Raw genomic sequence first — 22,340 nt, 5'->3', positions numbered from 1 at the left:
TGATCGGGATATCAGAATTAGCCAGTAACGGTTAGAGCTAAAGGGCCAAGCAGTGTTTAAATGAATACAGTATGTGTGTTGTTATTTCGGGGCATAAGCTGGCCAGGCGGCCAGGGTGCTGGGGATGCAGCCCCGCTGCTCTTATTACTACAGATGTGGGGATCTTAATACCTAGCAGCTAAATCTGTGAGCTCCAGGTTCTGTGAGACACCCTATCTCAAAACATAGAGTGGAGCACGACAGTAGGAGACACAGGTCAACCTCGGCTCTCCACATGCCTGTGTGCATACGTGCAACACACATGTGCAAACATCTAAAAGAGAAAACCATGGGATGGTGGGGTAGTGAGGAGATGGCTAAGAGCGTAGAACAGAAGTTTCCATAATCGAGGCTCAGCAAACAGAGCCAGACTCCTGGAAAAATGAAGGTTGGGTGAGGCTGGCTGGAGCCTACATTCCTGTACTCTGAGAGGGGAAGAGGTAAATGGGCATCTGGGTGGCAAAAATTGCCAGTGGATTCTCAGGTGTTTGTATGACAGATGGCTTGGTGCAATCTCTAGAGTGAGTCCCAGGTTCCGCCCCGGAGACTGTTCATCGTCTGTAAAGGGAAAAAGGAAGCTTTCCAAGAAACAGTCTGAGGACAACACCTTCACCACCAGTTCAACTTAAACGCCACCAGGCGAGAAAAAGAGGCTTGGGGTACCTCCAGTGAGAGGCCCGAGGATACACCAATGCAAAAAATATTTAACCTGTATGAAACAGTGAAGAAATCAACAAAGAACCCAGATGTCTGGAGAGCAACACAGACTGTTTGGAACGGCACAGTTTGGAGAGAGACACAAGGGGCACACATGTCTAGCGCCCACGCGTGCCGTGTGACAGATGCGCACCCTGTTCTCAGTGTACTTTACCGATGTAATCGGAGAGGTTGACCTTCAGAGACTGGATCAGCAGGCCTTTTTCAACCAGTTCCTTGTACAGAGAATCGATGGTCCTGGGGAGGAAACACAGGGCCTCTGTCACCAGCACACGCTAACACACAGGGCCACGACTTCTCTGAAGTATGCTTTCATATATGCAAATAAATGGGTTTTTGAAATATTTCTACAATTTAGGGATAAATTAGGCTTTTTGAAAACAGTATTTTCAGCCAACCATGTGCATATTGGATATTTCCCATTAATAATTTCTCATTATATTTATGGGCTTCCGAGACCTCCTATGACTCCATCAGTCTTTATGATGGACCAAATATGAGCTAGAAATTACCCGGTAATAGTAATACAATGGGCCTAGAATTTTATTTTCAGTTAGCATCTGTAAGCCAATAAATCATTAGCCTTTGTGAAATTTCTGTTTCTTTGGAACTTTGCTAGTACAGTGGCTTACCATCTACAAAAAGCAAGAGTTGCTTATACTGGAGACAATTCTGTGTTGTGTGTGTGTGCACGCGCACGCTATGTGTGTGTGCTATGTGTGTGTATGCAGTACAGGCTAGAGGTTGATGTGTTGATGTGGTATCTGGAGCTTCACAGGCTGATCAAGCCATCTTTTCAGTCCTGAAGGTTTTCTTTTTCCCTTACATAGCCCTGGTTGTCTGGAACTCACCATGTAGACCAGGCTAGCTTCAGAATCATAGAGTACCATCTGCCTCTCCTCCTGAGTGCTGAGATTAAAGGCGCGTGCCACTATGCCCAGCCTGAAAATAATTTATTTTTGTTTTATTTGAGACAGAGTCTCACTATGTAGCTTTGGTTGTCCTGGAGCTCACTATGTAGACCAGGGTGATCTTGAACTCACAATGATCTGCCTACCTCTGCCTCGTGAGTATTGGGACTTTGCCACCACTCCTGGCTGAAGATAATTCTTATATGGAAGCTAAATTGTCCAAAGCTGTGTTTGTGTCGGGTGGGTGTGGCTTTCTGTGTTGTATATACATGACAAAACAACAACAACAACAGCACTTCTCAAAAAGGGGCTTGGATGCCAGGATGAGGAAGATTTGTAACCTCCATTTGACACAGCTTAAGAGTTATCGGAGAAAGGAGTCTCAATTGAAGGGTCATCTAGATCAGACTGACTTGACCTGACAGGTATGCCTGTCAGGGTTTGTCTTTATCATTAAATGATATTGGAGGACCCAGGACACTGTGGGCAGCATCATTCCTTAGGCAGATGATCCTGGACTATATCTGAAAGCAACCTAGGTGTGAGCCAGTGAACGAGCCAGCTAGCAACTGGTCTCCTCCACCGTTCCTGTTCTACTCCTTGGCTGTAAGTGACTTCCTTGGCTGAATGTAGTAGCGCCGTGCGGAATAGCGAGCAGGCTCACCTTCAAGTCCCCATCCTGACTTCCCACAATGATGGGCTATGGCTTGGAGTTTTAGCTAAATAACCCTCTTTTTTCCTAATCTGTTTTCAACCAGTGTTCTTATCGCAGAATCAGAAAGGAAGCTAGAATGAACTGCTTCTGACTTATTTGAGACAGATTCCAGGGCAAGGAAACATCCCAGAATACATTCAGCGTCTAGCAGTCATAACAGGGAGGCCACCTCTGCAGCCATGCAGGACAGCACCACTATATTGGTGACACTTCAAATACAAAGGAAAGTGGACGGATCCTTTAACTAGGAAGGAGCAGGGTCACGTCAGGAGACCCCAGTGTTCACTCCCGGTTTCTCACTACTTCACTCTGTTTTGGAACTAAGGCAAAAACAAAGGGATATAAACTCAGTGGCTCTGTGTCCATCTGGCCAGACTCCCCTCAAAATGACCACGTATCGTGTATCTCTGTCCCGGATAGTTTCGGCATTCATGCAATGAAAGATGTCTGTCTTTTCATGAATGAGGGTATCAGAGTCTCAAATGTACCCTAGGACACTTGTAGGCGCCAAGGCGTTGAACAATGTAACCTCAATGGGGGCTACTTCCCAGCACACACCAGCTGTGGGTTACTCTGCCTGCCTCGGGGGTGACTGCAGGGGGACTTCCAAGAATTCAGTAGGCTTCTTTCCATGGATGTCATTCATGTCTGCTATGAGCAAAGCCCACAGTAAGAGGAGGATGCATAAGAATGATGCCCAGCCTCCAGTGGGCAGGCGTTGACTGAACTCCCTGACAAAACACAAGCATTTCAAGCCATCTACTAGCACTGAAGTTGGGCAAATGAACCTCAAGATTGCAAAGAGTCCCCTGGAGACCCAGCTGCAACACATCTTTCTTCTGGCTCCCTCCAAGCCGTGCAAAGGGGACAGGGTGAGGCTGTAAAGAAAATGAGGTTCCCCCTGCCCAGAAGAAACTCAGCTTGCACGTTCTGAAGTCTCATGATGTTATCTTCTCAGCCATTTTTAATAAGTGCCACCCCCTGACTCCCACGCAAATATCAGAGTTTTTAGAAATAACAGGAACGCGGATGTGGCAGGCAGCTTTACCTCCAAGCAAGCGGTCCTGTCGTGTATTTTTTTCAGTCTAGAGTCTAGACAGGGCTTCCTCCAGTGCCAGCCACTCCCCCACTCTGTTTAGGAGGTGCATGGTAGGGCTGAGAGGGGCTGCCTCACCTCGGCCTGCTCTGTGATTTGAGGGGGGCATCTCTACATTTCTTATGTGTCTGCACCTGTCACCCCCAGAACAAGCCCACGCCTCACCTGTCAGCTGTTAGGTCCTTGTCCTTCTTTCCCCGTTTCCCTTTCTTCTTGCCTTTCTTTCCTTTCCCCTGTTTAAAGAAAGTAGAAATGAGCAATGTTTTCATAAAAATAAAAAAGAGCACACAGATGACTCCTGAAGGCATCTTCTTGCCTTCCTTTGAATTGCTTTTGCATCTTTGACAAAAATTAGTTGTATGTATTTGTGGTGCAGGGCTCCCTGGGCTGTCTGTCCCTTTGCACCGACATTCACTTGCTGTCAGTCTGTATGTCTGTAGTCTATGAACAGCACATATTGTTGATTAACATAGATGTGTTGCATGGAGGTAAATTTCTTCTATGGTTAATTGGTTCAGAGTTTTTCTCACAATTTTTTTTTTTTTTTGGTTTTTCGAGACAGGGTTTCTCTGTGGTTTTGGAGCCTGTCCTGGAACTAGCTCTGTAGACCAGGCTGGTCTCGAACTCACAGAGATCTGCCTGCCTCTGCCTCCTGAGTGCTGGGATTAAAGACATGCGCCACCACCGCCCGGCCTTTTTTTTTTAATATTTATTTATTATGTATACAATATTCTGTTTGTGTGTATGTCTGCAGGCCAGAAGAGGGCATCAGACCTCATTACAGATGGCTGTGAACCACCATGTGGTTGCTGGGAATTGAACTCAGGACCTTTGGAAAAGCAGGCAATGCTCTTAATCACTGAGCCATCTCTCCAGCCCCACAATAAAATATTGAACTATGCCACACACCTTCCCCCATCTCTGAAATGGTCTAGAACAAGACAATTGATTTAATAATAATCAATGATTTAGGCTCTTCAACTCCATCCCACCAATGTGGTGGTGCACAGAGACCTATCTGTGCATGCCAAACCATCCTTGCATTGCACGGTCCTGGAGCAAAATCCATCTAATTGTTGCCAAACTCAGTTTGCTAGTGTCTTGTTGAAGATATGTGTTCCCCTGTGAGGAAAATTGACACCTTGCTTCATTTTATTGCAGTGTCTTTATCTGGCTTTGGTTTCAGGATGCTGGAGGGCTCATAAAAGAACTTAGAAGTCTCCCCTCTTCTATTACTGTTGGATTTTTAAAAACCAACTTTTTTTCTCTTTCTCCTTCACTTTCTCTGGAAGACAGACCGTGACACTCCAAGTAATAACTTGGAGTTATTTAGTCTATAGGGACCAATCTCCATAGGAGCTAGACTTAACAATAAATCCACACAATAATAAGCATTAAGGGTTTGCTCTGAGCCAGAGATAGTCGCTTATGTCTAAACATTCCTACAGTCATGGCCCTTAGGTAGGAGAAAGATGCTAACCTGGTGTCACCAGAAAATATAACACCCACCGGTGACAAAGCACAGGTGTGACACAGAGTGCGACTCATATGCAAAGAAACCAGAGCCACTACGGGATTCCCAGAGGCCTCCTGAGGAAGATACAGAGATGCCACTGGAGAGTGTGAACGAGGAGTGTCCAAATCAGACTTGTGTTTAGGAAGGACCACTTAGGATGTTGGATAATCTCTGACCAAGTCGCCGTCTCCAGAAAGGGCAGAAAACTGCTGTGGGCTGTCCGTGTGTGTGTGTGTGTGTGTGTGTGTGTGTGTGTGTGTATTCCATCCCTGGCTAAATGGCTTTCCTATGAGATTCTTTGTAATTGATTAAGTTTTAGCTTGCTTTGAAGTTCATCCTTAGGCCACCTGGCTTGGGACTGGGATGTGAAAACCCTTCTAGCTACACAACTGCCCGCAATCCTTTGAGAGATGCTGACACCACCGTGATATGGTGGCATCTTGAAGATGCTAGACCACAGGGAATGATGAGGTTGGAGGAGGAAAGCAAAAGTCGCCGTGGCCTTGGCTTGGCTGTTGAGGAGAAAGCCTGCCATCTGATAGGAGGTCACAGCCACTTCTGAAATATGTTTCCCACTGTGAACAGCTCAATTTCCATGTCTAGTTATGAACACATGCCCTTTTTCATAGATGAAGACACGCATGAAGTTTCAAAGTGGCACTAAGAGCTGTTCCTGTAAAGGAGAGGGGACTGCTTCAGGTCACTGTGTTGTTCCTTCAGAACAACGCTCTGGGGGACAATTTAAATGACTTTAGAGTTAAGCTATATTTTAGCACAAAATGGACCAAGAGAACAGTCCTAAGGTCAGGTGTCCCCTGAGATGCCAAGACTCAACCCAGTGCAAGTGAGCTCATGGGTCACAGGCAAGATGGCTTAGTGTCTGCAAACCATAGGATTCTTGGGTCTTTGATAACATTGCCAGGGAGGAGTCTTGGATTTCTCTTTTGAGCATTCTGGCTCAGTTGCTGGGCTGTCTGTGGGCTGAAGGTGGAAACGGGAGGCTAAAGGAAGGCGCTGTACATGCTTCCATCCGACTGGCTGCTGCAAACCGCCGCGAGATGGATATGTGGGGATTCAAGAGCTGCACACACCCAGCTTCTTTCAGCCTGACTCTTGCACTCATAAAGCCCACTTGCTGTTACTGCATTCACTACAGACCGACCCTCAGGAACAGATGGGGCGGAGGGATTGGGGCATTTGCTATGGCCCCTCAGATAGTGCTCATCTTGGGTAAGGTGATATGAACCTGTAATGGGCAGTCCTGGGGACGATCCCCTCGGAAGGCAGGGTTAGTCCTACTTAAGGGCCATACCACGGAGCACTGAGTGGTGAACAGTGAGATCAGCAGAAAGGGGATGCTTGGTGTCTTAGTCATTGCTCTATCTCTGTGACGAGACACCATGACCAAGGCTACTCTCATGAAAGAAAGTCTCTAGCTGGGGCTTGCTTACAGTTTCAGAGGTTGAGTCCATTTCCATGGTGGGGAAGCATGGTGCCACACAGACAGACAAGATGCTGGAGAGGCAGCTGACAGTCCTGCATCTGGATCCACAGACAGTGGGAGAAGAGAGAGCCACTGGGCCTGGCTTGGGCTTCTGAGACCTCAACCCACGTCACTAGTGACATCCTAGTGACATGCTTCCTTCCACAAGTCCACACAGAATCTCCCCCAAGCAGCATCACTCCTTCATGACTGAGCATTCAAATAAGTGAGCCTATGGGGACATTCTTATTTAGATCACCACGCTCCATGTAGCACGCATCCTGGGAACAACCAGCTACCCAGCAGGCGCTGCTGTCCATGGCAGAGTCTGCTGCCTATGTTTGTTTAAGGCTCACCTTCTTCCCTTTCTTCACCCGGGCCGGGAGCTCCTTCTCTCTGTTCACAGCCAGCTTGAGGTTTTTCAGCTCTTGTCGCATCAGCTCGTCAACCTAGGAGAAAATTCGGACATGGCTCTTACGTGATTCGGCATGCTTGTGTCTTCTCGGGGTCAATTCTTGGATTGCTCATCAATTTGAAAACTGTACAAAGTGTAATTGTTGCAGAGAATGGTTTTGTTCTACTGGAGGCAAGTGCAGGCATACCTGAACCCTTATCTCCAACTCTAGTTCCTTCCGTTTCTCCTCCTTGATCATTTCTGGGTCATAGTCTTGAGGAAAATTCCAAGATTCATCTTTATTCAGCCACATGTCTGTACTCCACAAGGACAGAGAAAAAGGAAGTTAAAAAAATTCTGTTCCACATCTAGGTTCATGAGGGTTGTTACTGTAATCTCAACCCACACTAATCTGTCCAGATTCTAGAACAGAAGTTGGGATAAAGACGCCAGAGAATGACAGGGTTCATAGCTCGGCCGTATGGTATCCTGAAAGAAGGAGAGGAAATGGAAAGTGAAAACATCAGGTAAAGACATGGGAGTGGTTGGTTTTGTCAGCTCAACACAATCTAGACTCTTCTGAGAGGAGACCTGAGGAACTGTCTAAAATAGGAATTGTGACGCACTATTCTGGGGAGGCCTGAGCCAAAAGCCCTTGGGACATGAGAGCTTCAGGAAGACATGGACACAAAGGCTTGGTTTCTAAAGTGTGGGTCAGATCTGCAAGCTAGAGACATCAACCCAGTGGCCATGTGGTCACTTACGGAAAAGCAATGGATGCCACCACGCACAGGTTAGGTGGGCCTACTTTAACAGATGTCACCATGCCCAAGTGAGATGGGCCTACTTCCTAGGCAAGCTCTGAGGTCAACAGACGCTAGCTGGTAAAGATCCTGGGCAGATTCCAGCAAGGATTCACCCATCCCGCCTGTATCCCACCTGAGAAAGATGTGAGCAGATCTGAGTGAGCTGGTCAAAGTCCCCCACCTTACCACACCACAGTCTCCACCACCAAGATCTGTGGGTAAGCCAGTGGGGATCTCAAGGGTGAGGCGGGTGCTGGAAAACGCAGAATGTGGACTCACAAGAAACACAGAGAGAACAAATTTCAAGCTGGAGTGTTCTCCATAGACCTGACTCTTCCCTGTGTCCTCCCGTAGGCAGGGCAGCTGCATGAGAAGGGCCTCAGTGGCTGGGTCCAGAGCACAGGATGGATGCCAGGGTGGGAGGCGGGGATGAATGGTGCCACCAGTGCAAAGGCAATGCAAGAGCTGGGGCTGAAGTTCAAGGTGCTCTGTCATCTGGTGTGACAGGGGACAAGCCTTGAATAAAAGGAATACCTGGCATGGGCAGACGATGCTTCTACCAGAAGACATGTGGTATGAAATGAAAATCCCAGTGTTAGGGGTAAAACAGTTTTCTATAAGAAGCTGTTGGTCAATGAACTCCAGAGGTCTCCCGGAAGCAACAGAGGCTATGGCCAATAGTTTTGGTTGCCCGTCATGACCATATGGTAAGATTCTATTGCTGAACACATATAGAAACGAGGCTGGAGCTGACCAGGAGGCTTCTCTATGCTGGCTAGCTTTCATACAGCTGGAAGGGGCTGTGCAGCTGCTGGGGTAGGGAAGCCATACATAGTCTTACCCACAGCTGGACTCTGTAATCTGCATGGCCAGATGTGCCCACTGGTGAACCAGGAGTGTGACCACTGAGGGACAACCAGCCACTTTCTGAGCTTTTGAGGCCTGCTCCACAGGACGGAATCCACGCTTAGAACTGTACACCTGGTCAAAACCCATGGCTGTGGAAGTCCCAGATCATAGCAGGGAACCTATTACTTTTGGCTTGAAAAATGGACATGTCAGACTGCCTTCTGAACATTTATGTCTGTACCCATAGTGCTAGCCCTAACCCTTGTCAGAGAAGCTTCTGTCTGAAATGGGCAGCTGTTACTGGGCAAACTGCCCAGAAAAAGCACCAGGTGATATCTCTATCAGTCTGACCGAGGCTCAGGGAACGTTATGGGAAAGGGGGAATAAAGAAAGGGGGAAGAAAGAATGTATGAGCAGGAAGATGGGGAGGAGAGCTGGGAAATGCTGGCTTCTGGACGTGATATGGCCAATGGACCCATGACCTCACAGCGGCCATGTTTACATGTACATGATCTGCACCCATCAGGCCAATCAGCATTTCAGCATGGATGGGGAGGGTCTCATTAAGCCCTATGTCTAGCTAAGGAGTTACTGGCAGTGTATGGCTAGTTTGGCAGCGAGGGGGTCATTTTTGGGGGGATACTACTGCTGTGGTTACCCATGCTCTGGTGGATGGTCCCACAGGATGTACATGTGGGAAGCATTGATTGGACTCAGGAGAGGATGAAAAGACCGAGAGACCATGAAGGTTGGAGGGACGTGCTGAGGGGAGTTTAGGGAGAATGGGAACCGAGAACCTGGGGTGAATATGACCAGAATGCACTGTATACATATATGAAATTATCAAAGAATAAATAGAATTCTTAATAAGCTCATTTTGTGAAGTACACATTATTCCAAAATGTAGAACAGACTAAATGTAGGGCTGACAGCTACCTCAGTTTTGAGACAGGGTCTCACTATATAGTCCAACTGGCCTTGACCTAGAGGTCTCCTATTTTATGATAGGATTATGGGTATGCACTGCCTGGCTCACTGGGTTCTTTCTCTATGTTAACAAAACAAAACAAAACAAAAAACCCTTACATTTCCCCCTGACAATAGCAAAGAGAGTTTCAGTGAGTTACAAAGTGCCACCTACTCATGCTAACTGCCTGACGCGCCTCCACTTTGCAGGACTGCTAAGTTTTCGACCACCATAAGTTTACCGCTTGCATTAAGACATCAGAGAGCAGAGTCGCTTCGCTATCTATGCACAGGGACCCACTTCTCAGGCTCCCCAGACTCTGAGAACAAGACGTTCAGAATAGGAGCGTGGAATACTTCAGGCACCGCAAGTATTCCTGCCCAGTCACAGTTGGCCATTCACACGCTGGAGCCGCAGCTACGCTTTGTTAGACGGTTCCTCACAAGCAGCCCTCTGATCTCCCCTCTACAAGGTCTCAATGGGCTGATTTTTCCCTTCGAAGTGCTGCTTTCTCATGACACTTCTGCACAGGGCACTGTTCAATCCCTTCAGGAATTTCATGGGCATTTGTAAATGCAGGAAGCTGTTTGGGACCCTCAGAGGGCACTTGTTGCCCCCACTCTGTCGCAGCCAGAAGGAGCTTTTTATCCTGAGACTGTGAAAAGCAGGCCAGGGCCCTTTCACATGGAGGGGAAGGGGAGGGCCGTGCGGTGGGGGGGGGGAGCAGAGGGGGTTTAATCTTAGTGATTAAAATGCTAACACATTATTTGAGAAGGCAAACCTTTGGTTTTCATGAGAAGGATTCGAAGATGAAGAGATTTCTATTTAAGTTACTGAAGAGCTGGAGGATGACAGCCAAGGCCTCCAACTAGAAGACCCTTGCGGCTTCTCCCTGCTTCTTGGATTTCATGGAAACCGGCTGTGCCCAATAGGTAGTGGTAAAGACGGGATGTCGCAGGTTGAAAGACCTGGCTTTCCATGGGAATGCTGAATTACCCCCAAATTCATTTTTGCTTTTTGTCAAAAAAGAAGCACATACACAGTGCTTGCAATAGTGTTAAAAGACAGCAACGATGAAACCCTTTCGCCATCTGGCTCTGGGTCACAGACTGATGCATTCATTTCCGCGTTCATTCACTCGCAAAGGAAGTAAATTCTGTGTTAATTATAAATCTGCCGATTTGATGAGTCTCAGACCAGGCCTTGCTTCCAGAGCAACTAGGTGACAGATCTTGCCCTCCAGGGCTTGGGCCCCACTGCAGGAAGCCACACGCCCATTGCTTGGCATCTGGGCTGAGTGCAAAGGGGCAAGGTAGGGACAGGTGGGGACAGAGACTGCCACTCTGTGGAGGCCCCAGAAAGGCTTTTCCTGGCACAAGGCCCAAAGGGACAAGCATTTTGCACAAGGGGAGTAGGCGGCACATAGCTGCTGGGCATGCTAGAGAAAAAGAGGTGTGTGTGGGGGGGGGTGAAGGCGTGGCCTTGTGAGCTCCTTCAGCTGGTAAAGGCATCACTCTCTCTGGTCTGCATAGTGTTCTCCCTGTATGTTCAGAGTTCAGAGCCTGGGGTGACGAGGGAGGCTTTCCTTCCCCAATATCTTTTTCTCTGCCCTCATTTGCTCTGCATAGCTGTTTGAAAAGGGACGGGGTAGGGGAGTCTGGCAAATTCTGAGGGTAAATATGTGCGCGTGGCCCTACACACCCTGGAAGTCCATCCTGCTCAGGTTATCTCGGGTGATGGTGCCGCCATAGTGAGGGAGAGAAGAGAAGGCAGGAATGTGGCTGGCGGTGAGCAGAGATCAGGGAGGGCCTATGATGGTTGGGAGGGCCTGGAGGGCTCCCAGGAGAGGGCGAGGGAGAAAATGAATGTGGAATTCCTCGGCTTCTCTGTGTGGAAGCCACCCTGACGGCTGGTGGGAGACAATGCACACAGCACGCATGGGGGTAAAAGGACAAGAGACAAGATGGTGCAGTACACACACACACATGCATGCACACACACACACGCACACGCACACACACACACACACCAGTGAAACCCTAGTCAAGCCTAGACTTGCAGAGTGGATTGCTGAAGGCCCTGACTACTCAAGGCCCATGTCCACTTTCATTCTCATTTGACAACTGCCCGGCTTGGACCCTCCCCATCTGATGCCTTGCAGACATGTTGGTGGGTGACGTCATTTTGGATCTCTAGATCAGTGTCATATCCAGCACAGTGGAGACAATCAGAGTTTGCCGAGTGAGTATGTGAGTTGAGGGATGTTTTTGATGGTAACTGTTCTGCTCCATTGTAAGTCAATGTTAGGATGAATTCTCAGACTTTAAGATGGCAGGCTCCCCAATGGTCCCACCTGACTAGGGCAAGGACTGTGTTCATTGTGTGGTTTTTATGAAGACTGAATGACACAGGCACAAAAAAAATGTCTTTGCATGTTCTGGACACCTGGTGAATGTTAGTTGGTTCCTCCTCGGTGGACTCAGGGGTCGTATGCTAACAGTGTCATGGTCTCCCAGAGCATCCTGCACGCCCTAGTAGTTTGTAAGATGGCACCTGCTGGGATATAGTTAGCATAGTGGACCTGTAACTATAGTGGAATTGCTGTTAAGGATATGATCCAATTTGCTGGAATAAACACCTTGAATCACTATTAAATAAATACATATCTACCTGTCTGTCTATCTATCACTTGTCCATCTGTCTATCATCTGTCCACCTGTCTGTCTGTCTATCTATCTATCTATCTATCTATCTATCTATCTATCTATCATCTATCAATCCATTCATCTATCTGACCTAGTGTTGTTCAGATCAGACTCAGATTAGTAAGGAGGTCCATGATTAGCTGATGTTTGAAAACTTTCTCCTTTACATCCTTATTTCATTTTCCAGGAATTTCCACAACAGTACTAGGGACCAGGGCTACGCTGGCCAATCATCTGCTGCTGAGATTTATCCCAAGGGTGCAATAGAGCTAAGGAGCTGCATATCAGTCCTAGAAAATTACGACAGACATCTGAAAGGTCAGAGCCCATGCGCTCACACACTCGGCCAGGTTCTGACTATGCTAATGGAGTTGAGCCCCTGACAAAACAATTGTCAGAACTAGACTGGTCTTGGTCTGAGGGGATTAAGATGTGTACATATGGAATTCATTTCCTCAGTGTAATGCCTTTCTTCATGCCACTAAGCCAGAGAGTGGTCAGCTGTGGAGTGCACAACGGGAGAAAGTTCCAGAATGCTCCCACCCTGTGTGTGTGTGTCTTTCTCCTAAGTTTTTCTAGATTCATTTCTGTTGCTGTGAAAAATACCCTGACGAGAAAAACCATGTTGGGCAGGAAGGTTGATCTGTCTACAGTCCATCACTGCAGGGACATTGAGGCAAGGGCTCAGCTGGCTAGTTGTATCACACCCACCGGCAAGAACAGGGAGAAAGAATCTCCCATGATGCCTTCTTGCTGTCACCCAGCTCTTTACTCTAATACAGTCCAGGGATCAAGTCAAGGAATGACGCCTCCCACAGTGGGCTGGGTCTTCTCATATCAATGAACAGTCAAGACAATCCCTCATGGACACTCTCACAGGCTGACCTTCTCTAGACAATCCCATACAGACATGCTTACAGGCTGACCTCATCTAGACAATTCTTTGAGACTCTTTCCTAGGTGAATTTTGGGCTGTGTCAAATTGACAATGAAAAATAATTGTGTTGATTAGATTATTATTATTGCTAATTATTTACCAAATTAACATAAGATAGAGGGAATCTTAGTTTAAAAAGTACTTCCATTGCTGGGTGGTCATGGTGCATGCCTTTAATCCCAGAATTCATGAGGCAGAGGCAGGCAGATCTCTGTGAGTTCGAGGCCAGCCTGGTCTATAAGAGTGAGTCCCAAAACAGCCAGGACTACACAGAAAACCCTGTCTGGAAAAAACAAACAAACCCCCAAACCAATCAACCAACCAAATTGCCTCCATTATATTGCTCTATAGCCAGGTCTATAGAGGCACTGTCTTGACTAAAGATTAATGTGGGAGGAGCCCAGGCTACTGTGGGATGTTCCACCCCTAGATAGGCGGTGCTTAAGAAAGCAAGTGAACCAGCCATCAGGAGCAAGCCAGTAAGCAGCGTTCCCACATGGTCTTTGCTCCAGTTCCTGCTTCCAGCCTCTTGACTTGAGTCCTGTCCTAACTTCCCTTCATGACAGACTGAGCTGAAACATACCCTTTCTGTCCCAGGTTGCTTTTCTTAAACTAAGACGACAGTAGCCACCATGACACTATGCTTTTCGGAAGCATGAGGAGCAGGAGAGGGACTGGTTTTGGCTGGATTCGCATAACATAGCCTCCCATGATTGAGCACTTGGGATCTGCCCGCCCACTGGAGCGTGGGCACACTCAGCAGACAGGCATTCTCCTGGACTGACCTTTGTATAAGCTATTTCCTTCCTCCATCAGTTGAAGGAAAAGGCTTGGTGACATCTTCCATTCCTCCTCTTCTTCCTGTTCACAACAGAGTAATATTGTGAATTACAGGAGCAATTTATCTGTTAAGACCAGACAGCGAAAGGCACACAAGCTGTAGTTGATGGGACTGAAGATCCTGCCCCTCCCGCCGGGGCATGATCTGAGCAGGGAGTGTCACAACCCGCACTGGAGGCCTGGATGGCCAGGCTACTGAGACATTTGTCACCCACACACTGTTTCTGCATGGTGGCTTTCCCTCAGGCCTGGTTTGGGTCCCACCTTCTTTGGACTTGCTCATTGCTGTCTGAAGGCTGAGCTCTCAGCTTGGGTCCTGTCTGGATCCCCTGTTGTCCCCATAGCCAGGGTTTGAGCTTCTCTGCACTCTGAGATTTACTGCACTCATTGCCATTTCTGGGATTCTGTGTGTACCAATGTCCTTTGAGTCTGGGAATCAGCCACAGCCTCTTCTTCACTGGGAATAAACTGGGCTTCTTCCCTGGTGAAATCGGGGTCTGGAGAACTCTGAAGCCCAAGCCCAAAGATGCTGCTGCCCTTAGCTGCTTCTGTCAGTGCTATACACCAGGACAGGAGACTGCCATCTGCCAGCTGCACAGTCATAGCCCAGCTTTGAGCCCCTCTGGCCCTCTGGCCCTGAATGTGAGAACCAGCCTTGCATGCTCTCATCTGGGGTTTCTATCACATTGGTAGTTTCTGGTGACAAATGCCATGCATGGTTCTTGTTAGTGTCACAAAGGGCCAAGGGAAGCATGCTGGCCGCTGTGCCCACGAGTGTCTCTAAAGCTTCCTGCGTGTTCTGCATGCTCTTAGCACCTTCATGATGAGGGGACTGTAGGTTCTTAGGAGAATTTCTTCAGTGGGGCGCTGTGAGTCCCTGGACACTGGAAAACTGACAGCCCTTCCTTTTCCGGGTTCCAGTGTTGGGCTCTGTAGTGGCACCAGTCACTGTGCCCACATGTCCTGGAGACTGCATGACCTTTATGCCTCTGATCCCCACTACTTCCCCCTCCTACTGTCTATAGACAAATGGGCACCTAACCACATCTGTTCTGACACTTCTGATTCCAGGGACCGTACCCTCTCCTTGTCTCAGCTTTCTGAGAGGACTCTTGCTTGTACACTGTCCAACTTGGGGCCTCCCTCTCTGTCCTGCCAGAAGGGACTGATCAACTTATCAACTTAAGACTTCCTTCAACTGAAGCCCTGCAGAGCCCTGAAGATCCCCATCAGCTCTGCAACCATAGGATGAAGTACCAACCTGTAGTAGACTGCATGCAGCCCTTCCAGCCCTAGCCCCCAGGCCACTTCCTTGCTCCTGACACTGTGGCTGCCACAGGATGCTGTCTTATGTGTACAGTGGCATGTTCTTTCTTTCCACTGACTCCTTTAACCTGCCCCTCCTTTCTCCTGCTCTCTCTTTCTGGCTGCAAATGCTTTCTGATAATTTTGGACTCAGGTTCCTCCCCTCCAGAAATCCATAGCAGTAAGCTTTACACCCCAGCACTGGCTGGATTTTGCCCGCACTCTCATGAGCTTTCTGTCCTTGTGAGTGTCCCCCACGTCCCAGCAGACAGAAGATCAAAAATAGCGGGATGCCCCTTAGTCCTGGAGCTGGCATTTCTGCCTATCACTAACACTTATTGGGTGGAAAAGAACATAAAACATAAAATGCCTAGCCCACAGATGAATAAATATTACGCTGCCCTTTACCCATGGGAAGAAATGAGGCACCAACATTGGTTACAAGGATGTATCAAGGAAGGGGCGCTAGACACAAGAACCACATTTCAGAGGGTCTCACACATAAGAAACTCTAGTTAGAGCTCAGGCAGTCTCTGACCCTAGATGAGCCCTGTGCTCTGCTTGGCTAAGCTGGGATCCCCTCCTCCCATAGGCTTTTGCTAGGCTGCAGGTGCCATGAGGTTCCTGCTCACCAGGAAAGACACCTGAAGCAAGCGGTTCAGGCTGTCATGCAGATACTCAGGATGCTCCTAGGGGTTACAGAAGGAGTCTAGGACCTCAGCTTGTCAGGCACACAAGGAAGCCGCCTGTCTTGCAGTGCCAGAATAGAATTTGGTTCCAGAAGTACCAGGGTTTAAAGCAGGAGAAGCCGCTAATCTGACTACTGGGTCAGATTACTTTAGTCTCATAATAAAGTAAAACTCATTGGCTGAGAAGCCTGCTGATGGCACCATTATCCCAGGGTTGGCCACTTCCCTACCCTTGGTATGGAGATACTCAGGCATAAGCGAAAATTCTGCAAGGGAGGTGTCAAACATAACAAAGCCAGCAGCAGCGACAGCTGGTGCTCATGGGCAGAAGTCCAATCTGTGTTCAATTAGAGGACAGCACTCTTATCCATGTGCCCAGCGTCTTTCCCTCCGGTCCCTCCCTCACGTGTGCATTACTTTCCTATAATCACCCCGGTCACCCTCTTTTGTTCTCTCTTTCCCCCCTTCTGGCCCCTTAATCCAATCCCCCCTATACACCTTGAAATCTAATTTCTGCACATCAGAGAAAACGTACAACACTCATGTTTTACGTCTGGCTTATTCTGCATTCCATGACGACTTGTCCCATCTGTGTACCTGCCAAGGGCACACAATTGTTGTTTGTGGTTAAATAAAACTCCACTGTGTATATGGACCACGTTTTCTTGATCTAATCACGTGTCCATGGACACCTTGGCTTGTTCTTATCTCGGCTTCTGGGAAGGGTACCTCAATGAGCATGGACTGGACGTGCAGGGATCCCTGTAGTAAGATGACTTAGAACCCTTCAGATGCATGCCTCAGGCTGGTGTAGCCAGATTATTCTCTTTAAATTAGCTTTTGAGGATCCCACACTAATAGCTACAGTGAAGGCACTAATTTATACCCTACTGGCAGTGTGAGAAAGGTTCCTTTTCCTCCAACAACCTCACCAGCATTTATTGTCCATATTTTTTTTCCTTTGTTTGCTTGTCTTTTTGAGACAGGGTCTTGCTTTGCAGCTCTGGGTCCTGGAGCTCTCTAAGTAGCCCAGAGATCTGCCTGCCTCTGCCTCAAGGCTTGTACCATGATGCCCGACTATTTGTTTTCCTTAGGAAAGCCATTTTACATTTGGTGTCCAATTCTCTTAGACTATTTGAAGAGACTGTCTTTACTCCATTGTGTTTTTAGTTCCTTTGTAAAATGTTAGGTAATGACAGCCGCATGTGTGTATGTCAGGTCCTCTTCCCTGTCCCACGGTTCTACATGCCAGGGATTCTCCCGTCTCTAACTCCCATCTCTGCCTCCCACTGCTGGGCTTGCCTCTTTTTTTTTCTTTTCTTAATATGGGTTCTGGAGCCTTTCATTTTTATCTCAGCTTCTATGTTATGGATGCTTGCTTTTGTTCTCCAGCTTAGGATCCAGAGCCTTGCTTGCATGCTGTGGTCATGCTTAGGTTTTGGTTTTGTTTCTTTGTTTGTTTCTTTACTGCTTTTGGAGAAGAATGAGTCCCGAGTCTTGTCTTCCAACCCAGAAAGTCTCTCTTTAGCTTGATCTAGTCCATTGATGGTACTATCCAACATTTTTTTTTTTAAATTGAGGTTTCATTTCTAAAATTCCAGTTTGGTGCTCTCTCCCTCTTTCTGTACAACACTTGTGTTCTCTCTGGATCTCTTCTTCAGGCTGCAGGCTTTCTCACCCACTTCCTTGCTTCATTCATCTGTTCGCTTCTTCTCTGAAGTACTGATGGCCCTTAGTCAGCGTTTTCACATTCTTGGCATTTTAGCCATTTCAGTCTGTTTTGATTATTTTTTAAGTAAGATTATTTAATTGTTACTCAAAAGATTCATTTTTTGGCTGGACTCAGACTTAGCAGTAGAAACTCCCAGTGAGGATATCCTATGTCCCTTGGCAAACTGTTCCTAGTGATTTTCTGCTTCCTTCATTCTCTTGGTCAAAAATTTAGCACATTCTGCAGCCTCCTCTAGTTTTCCTTAGTGCACCGATTCTTCAGAGCAACACATCAGCCTTTGTGCTGTAGGACAGGTGGATGCTGAATCTTGAGTGCTTTGGTGCTGTGCTTCTTAGCTTCTTTAAGAGCTTTGTGACAGGATATTGATGGACATCACCTTTCTTTTGGTAGAGATTAAAAAGCTTTCAGGTTCTGTTAGTTTTTTTAGATTGTAATGGATGAGGCACTGTAGTGTCTGTCCAGGAATAGCCTCCTCCTCTCTCTTTATTTGAATTTAATTTATTTTTTTACAACAACCAACCTGGGAATGCTCAGACTGGCATCTGCGATGCATCTGCGAACAGACTTGTACTTCCTCTCTCCGTTTTTCCTTGGTCTATAACAGAAATGCCCCTTGCTCAACATCAGGCACACTCTGCCATGGGTCAAGCTGCTTTGCTTCATGGGCAAACCTTGTTTTTCATTCCCACCACTGATCTAGACAACACAACCCTTTCACTCTACACCCACAACATCAACAGCCATTTCTGCAGCCATGTGCTTCTCACAGAACGTACGAAGCTTTCGTTCGTCATCCACTTCAATGCTTCAACAAGTTTTTGAGAGCCAGTGGCAGGGGAGGAGAGATTCAGCTTCATCTTGACCTTGGGTTGTCTTCCAAGGAGTCTAACCTTTTGGAATGGTTCTGCCATCTTGCTTTCCCCAGGTTCTTTGTTGCTGCACTGCAGTTAGTGTATCTGCTGGGATACAGTACTCTTCTGGTTTTATTTGAGGAGCCCCTACTTGAGGACTCAGTCCCTGAACTTCTCAGAAAGGAAGAAAGAAAACCCTGCAACAGCAACTACACCAAACCCAAGCACATATGGGAATCAACTCAAATCAATTACAGAGATGGTTAAGACCACCAATGGCCACAGAACAATGGGTGTCAGAAAAGAGGAGAGAAGACAGAGGAGGAGGAGGAGGAGGAGGAGGAGGAGGAGGAGGAGGAGGAGGAGTAGAAGGAACAGCAGGGGGAGGATAAACAGGAGAAGGAAGAAGAAAGGGGAAAAGGGTAGGAACAAAAAGTGAGGGAGGAGGAAGTGGAGAGCAGGAGAATGAACAGCATCAGGAGGAGAAAGAGGAAGTAGGAGGAAGAAGAGTAGGAAGGAGGGGGATCAGAAGCAGGATTGGAAACAGTAGGATGGTGTTGGGGGGAGAGCAGCAGCAGCAGGAGGAAGAGGAGGGGGAGAGGATCCCAGGGAAGGTACACAGTGGTGCTGCAGAGCCATAATAAAAGACGGAGATCAAGTGGGAACTCTGAGCTGCAGAAAGTTCCTCCAAGTTAGTGTGAAAACCCTGGACACACACACACACACACACACACACACACACACACACACACACACGCAAACACACATGTATGTGCGTGTGTAGGAGAGGGCAGGGAGGAAAGTGAGAGATCCAACAGACACACACAGAGAGAAAGCATCAAGCCTAGAGGAGGAGCCTGGGAAGGCCCCAGAGCTGAACTCTGCACAGACCTTGGACTTGGCCTAAGGACAGGGCAGCAGAGGCGGAGTTTGGCCCTTGGGACACTGCTTTGGCTGGAACAGGCATGGGGCGCTGCAGGGCAGGGGAGGGGGGCGCTTTCCCTTTTATGGGAATCTCTTTATGGACTGTCAGTGAGCTTGCTTCACTGCTTCGAGCTGAGGCACCCTCCAGGCAAGGACGCCATCTCACACAGGTTTCCTGCTCTGTCTGAAACCAGTACACAGCTTCCTATGTAACAGGTGCTTGAGGCACGGACATAAAAGCCAAACTAGAGGACTGTTTGATTTCTACAATACAGATCAGGTTCTCAAGGGCAAAAACTGTTGTGAGACTGGTTTGGCAAACATCTAATCCTGGTGATTTTAAAGAGAGAGAGCACTAGACATTCCCATGACATAATAGGGCCAGGCTTTCCATGCAGTAATGACATAATTGACAGTTATATGAGCTTCTCATTGGAGGGTAAAACACAGTGGGAGCTTCTGCTGCCCCTCGAAATGCATGTCTTTCTTTGATAAGGAGCCTTCAGCTTCACTGAGTTACTCTCCTTTGGCTGCAGTTCTAAGCAACCGATACATCACTCCTTTGGACAATATTGTAGAATTTTCCTCCAGGAAGTTTACATCTGCCATCTTAATCCTAAGGTCACTTATTTTCCATGAATCTTTACTTGGCTAGGGTTATATAAGTGTACTGCATACGTAGTCACAGCCCTGTGTTTCTCTGATGGAAGCTTTCTGGCCATGACCCTGCTGTTCTCAGCTCAGCCTAGTGGTTGGAGATTGTTTTGAAAAGAGGGAAGCCAAGCACTAGGTTCTTGGGTTCTTGCAGGCAAAGCTCGCACAGCATTGAGTGGGGAGGGCAAATGCCAGGTAGATGAGTGGTGAGAACCTGGTGTGTGTGTGTGTGTGTGTGTGTGTGTGTGTGTGTGTACACTGTGGGATATTTGTACACTGGAAAATACATTGCTGTGATTGGTATAATAAAAGTTGAATGGTCAGTAGCTTTGAAGAGGTTTGGGGGGACTTCCCGTGACAAAGAGGACTCTGGGAAGAAGAGAGGCAGAGAAGTCAACCAGATAAGGAATGAGGCAGACACACAGAATGGGGTAGAGGTAAAAGCCATGTGGTAGAACGTAGATGAACACAAATGGGTTAATTTAAGTTATGAGCTAGGTAGAAACAATCCCCAGCTATAGACCAAGTTTTCAAAATTAATAAAAAGTCTCTGTGTCATTATTTGGGAGCTGGCTGGCAGGACAGGAAAAGACTAGCTGCATGTATCTTCAGAGGACACAGATGAAGGTGCTGGTTCATGGATCTGAATTCTTAGCCTCTTCTACTCCAGGCCAGGGAGGTCACACTTCTTGCCCCTGCACTTTGCAGTCCCCCTGTCTTGAGTTATTGCTGATGACTTTAGCAAGCTTGTTTTGCCACCCAACAAGCCCAGTGCTTCCAGGTAAGGAGTGTGAGCTCCCACATGCTCCACCCTTGCATTTCCCCAGAGCTGGGCGAATGTTGCTCAGGGCCTACTTAGGGTGCACACGGGCCTCCACTGTCAGACAGCAGGGTGCAGCTCTGAAGGCACTCACAGCACCCTCTGGACCCTCCCGCTGCCTTGCAGCAGAGCCACCTCAGCCCATTAATTCCACAAAGGACACCATCACACACAGCACTGTGCACAACCTAAAACTCAAAGGAAAAGGGCCTACACTGAAGGAACTTTCCATTGTTCTCTGCTGTTGGCCAGCCTGTGCGTTACCTGTCCATCACATAATGCCAAGGAATACAGGTTTCGCGGGCTGAGTAGGTACAGCAAGCATTCACTCTTGATTCTCACTCTGTTGGATGGTGTGACTAAACATCATTTGTCCTCCTCGTACCCCTGCTACCACTTGTGGCAGGGAGCTCTCTTTCCTCACTGCCACTTCTCAAGCAAAAACCAGGGCATCCTTCTGACAAAATTCACATGCACAATCATAAGAAAAAAATTGAGACAGATTTGGGTCAGAGCACCGTAGTTTTAGGTTTCGTATTTCAAATTCTATCAGCTCAGTTGCTGGTTCTGTGTGGGTGAGAAAAGCTTCTCAAACCTTGACAGGCACGACAGCTCCGGGTCTCTAATGACGACAGAACATGCTACTCTAATGCAAGGTCAAAGCAGTTCCAATATGCTGAACTTTAGATCTATATATCAAGCTAATGTGCTGTCATGTGATCTTGGCATACTTCACCTTCAAATACAGTTTCCAGCCATGATCGTTCTCATTCAGTGATAATGATTCTCCACCGTAAATGCTTCCTGTACCCCAGGACAGTGACTAGGCTGGGTAGGAAACCTGGGAGCTTCCAAGGGGTCAGCTCTCCTGCCCCTTCTGCAGTTTGAAAAATCACTTTGGATGTATTTTATTATTTATTCTATGCTCATTTGTGTTTTGCCTGCATGTGTATATGGGCACCATGTGTGTGCCTGGTGTCCACGGAAGTCAGAAGAGCTCACTGGGTCCCTAAAAACTGGAGTTGTGGGTGACTGTGAAATAGTCTATGGGTGCTGGGAAGTAAACCCAGGTCCTCTGCAAGGGCAGTAAGAGCTCTTAACTAGAGCCATCTCTCCAGACCCCATCCTCCTTCGTTGTCCATGAGAGTCAGTTTGTAAGAAGCCACCCGACTGTCTCTGTTACGTTCTTAGCTCTCTCCTCTCACAGCGGATGGACAGAAAGCTGTAGTAATAGTAGCGGCGGGGCCCCAGCACCCCAGCCGCACCCCGGCCGCCTCTGGCTAGCTTATGCCCCGAAATAATTACACGGACACTGTATTCTTTTAAACACTGCTTGACCCATTCTCTTCTAGGCTAATTCTCACATATTAATTTAGCCCATTTCTAATCA

The 22,340-nt window shown here is 47.7% G+C and overlaps 1 protein-coding gene across 1 annotated transcript in view; it reads right to left on the bottom strand.

Moving 5' to 3' along the window:
* Positions 1-22,340, bottom strand: part of Iqca1 (IQ motif containing with AAA domain 1) — a 126,948-nt gene that overhangs the window by 38,204 nt on the left and 66,404 nt on the right. Inside the window, exons 9-13 of the mRNA XM_026786043.1 lie at positions 13,921-13,996; positions 7,080-7,186; positions 6,834-6,926; positions 3,644-3,711; positions 911-993 (exon numbers count right to left, since the gene is read on the bottom strand). Of these exons, the coding sequence (XP_026641844.1) occupies positions 911-993; positions 3,644-3,711; positions 6,834-6,926; positions 7,080-7,186; positions 13,921-13,996 (427 nt within the window). The remainder of the gene's footprint in view (positions 1-910; positions 994-3,643; positions 3,712-6,833; positions 6,927-7,079; positions 7,187-13,920; positions 13,997-22,340) is intronic.

The sequence above is a fragment of the Microtus ochrogaster genome, linkage group LG4, assembly GCF_000317375.1.
Source record: "Microtus ochrogaster isolate Prairie Vole_2 linkage group LG4, MicOch1.0, whole genome shotgun sequence".
NCBI classification, from domain to species: Eukaryota; Metazoa; Chordata; class Mammalia; order Rodentia; family Cricetidae; genus Microtus; species Microtus ochrogaster.
The sequence above is the reverse complement of the archived record's forward strand: the minus strand, read 5'-3'. Positions and strand labels throughout refer to the sequence as shown.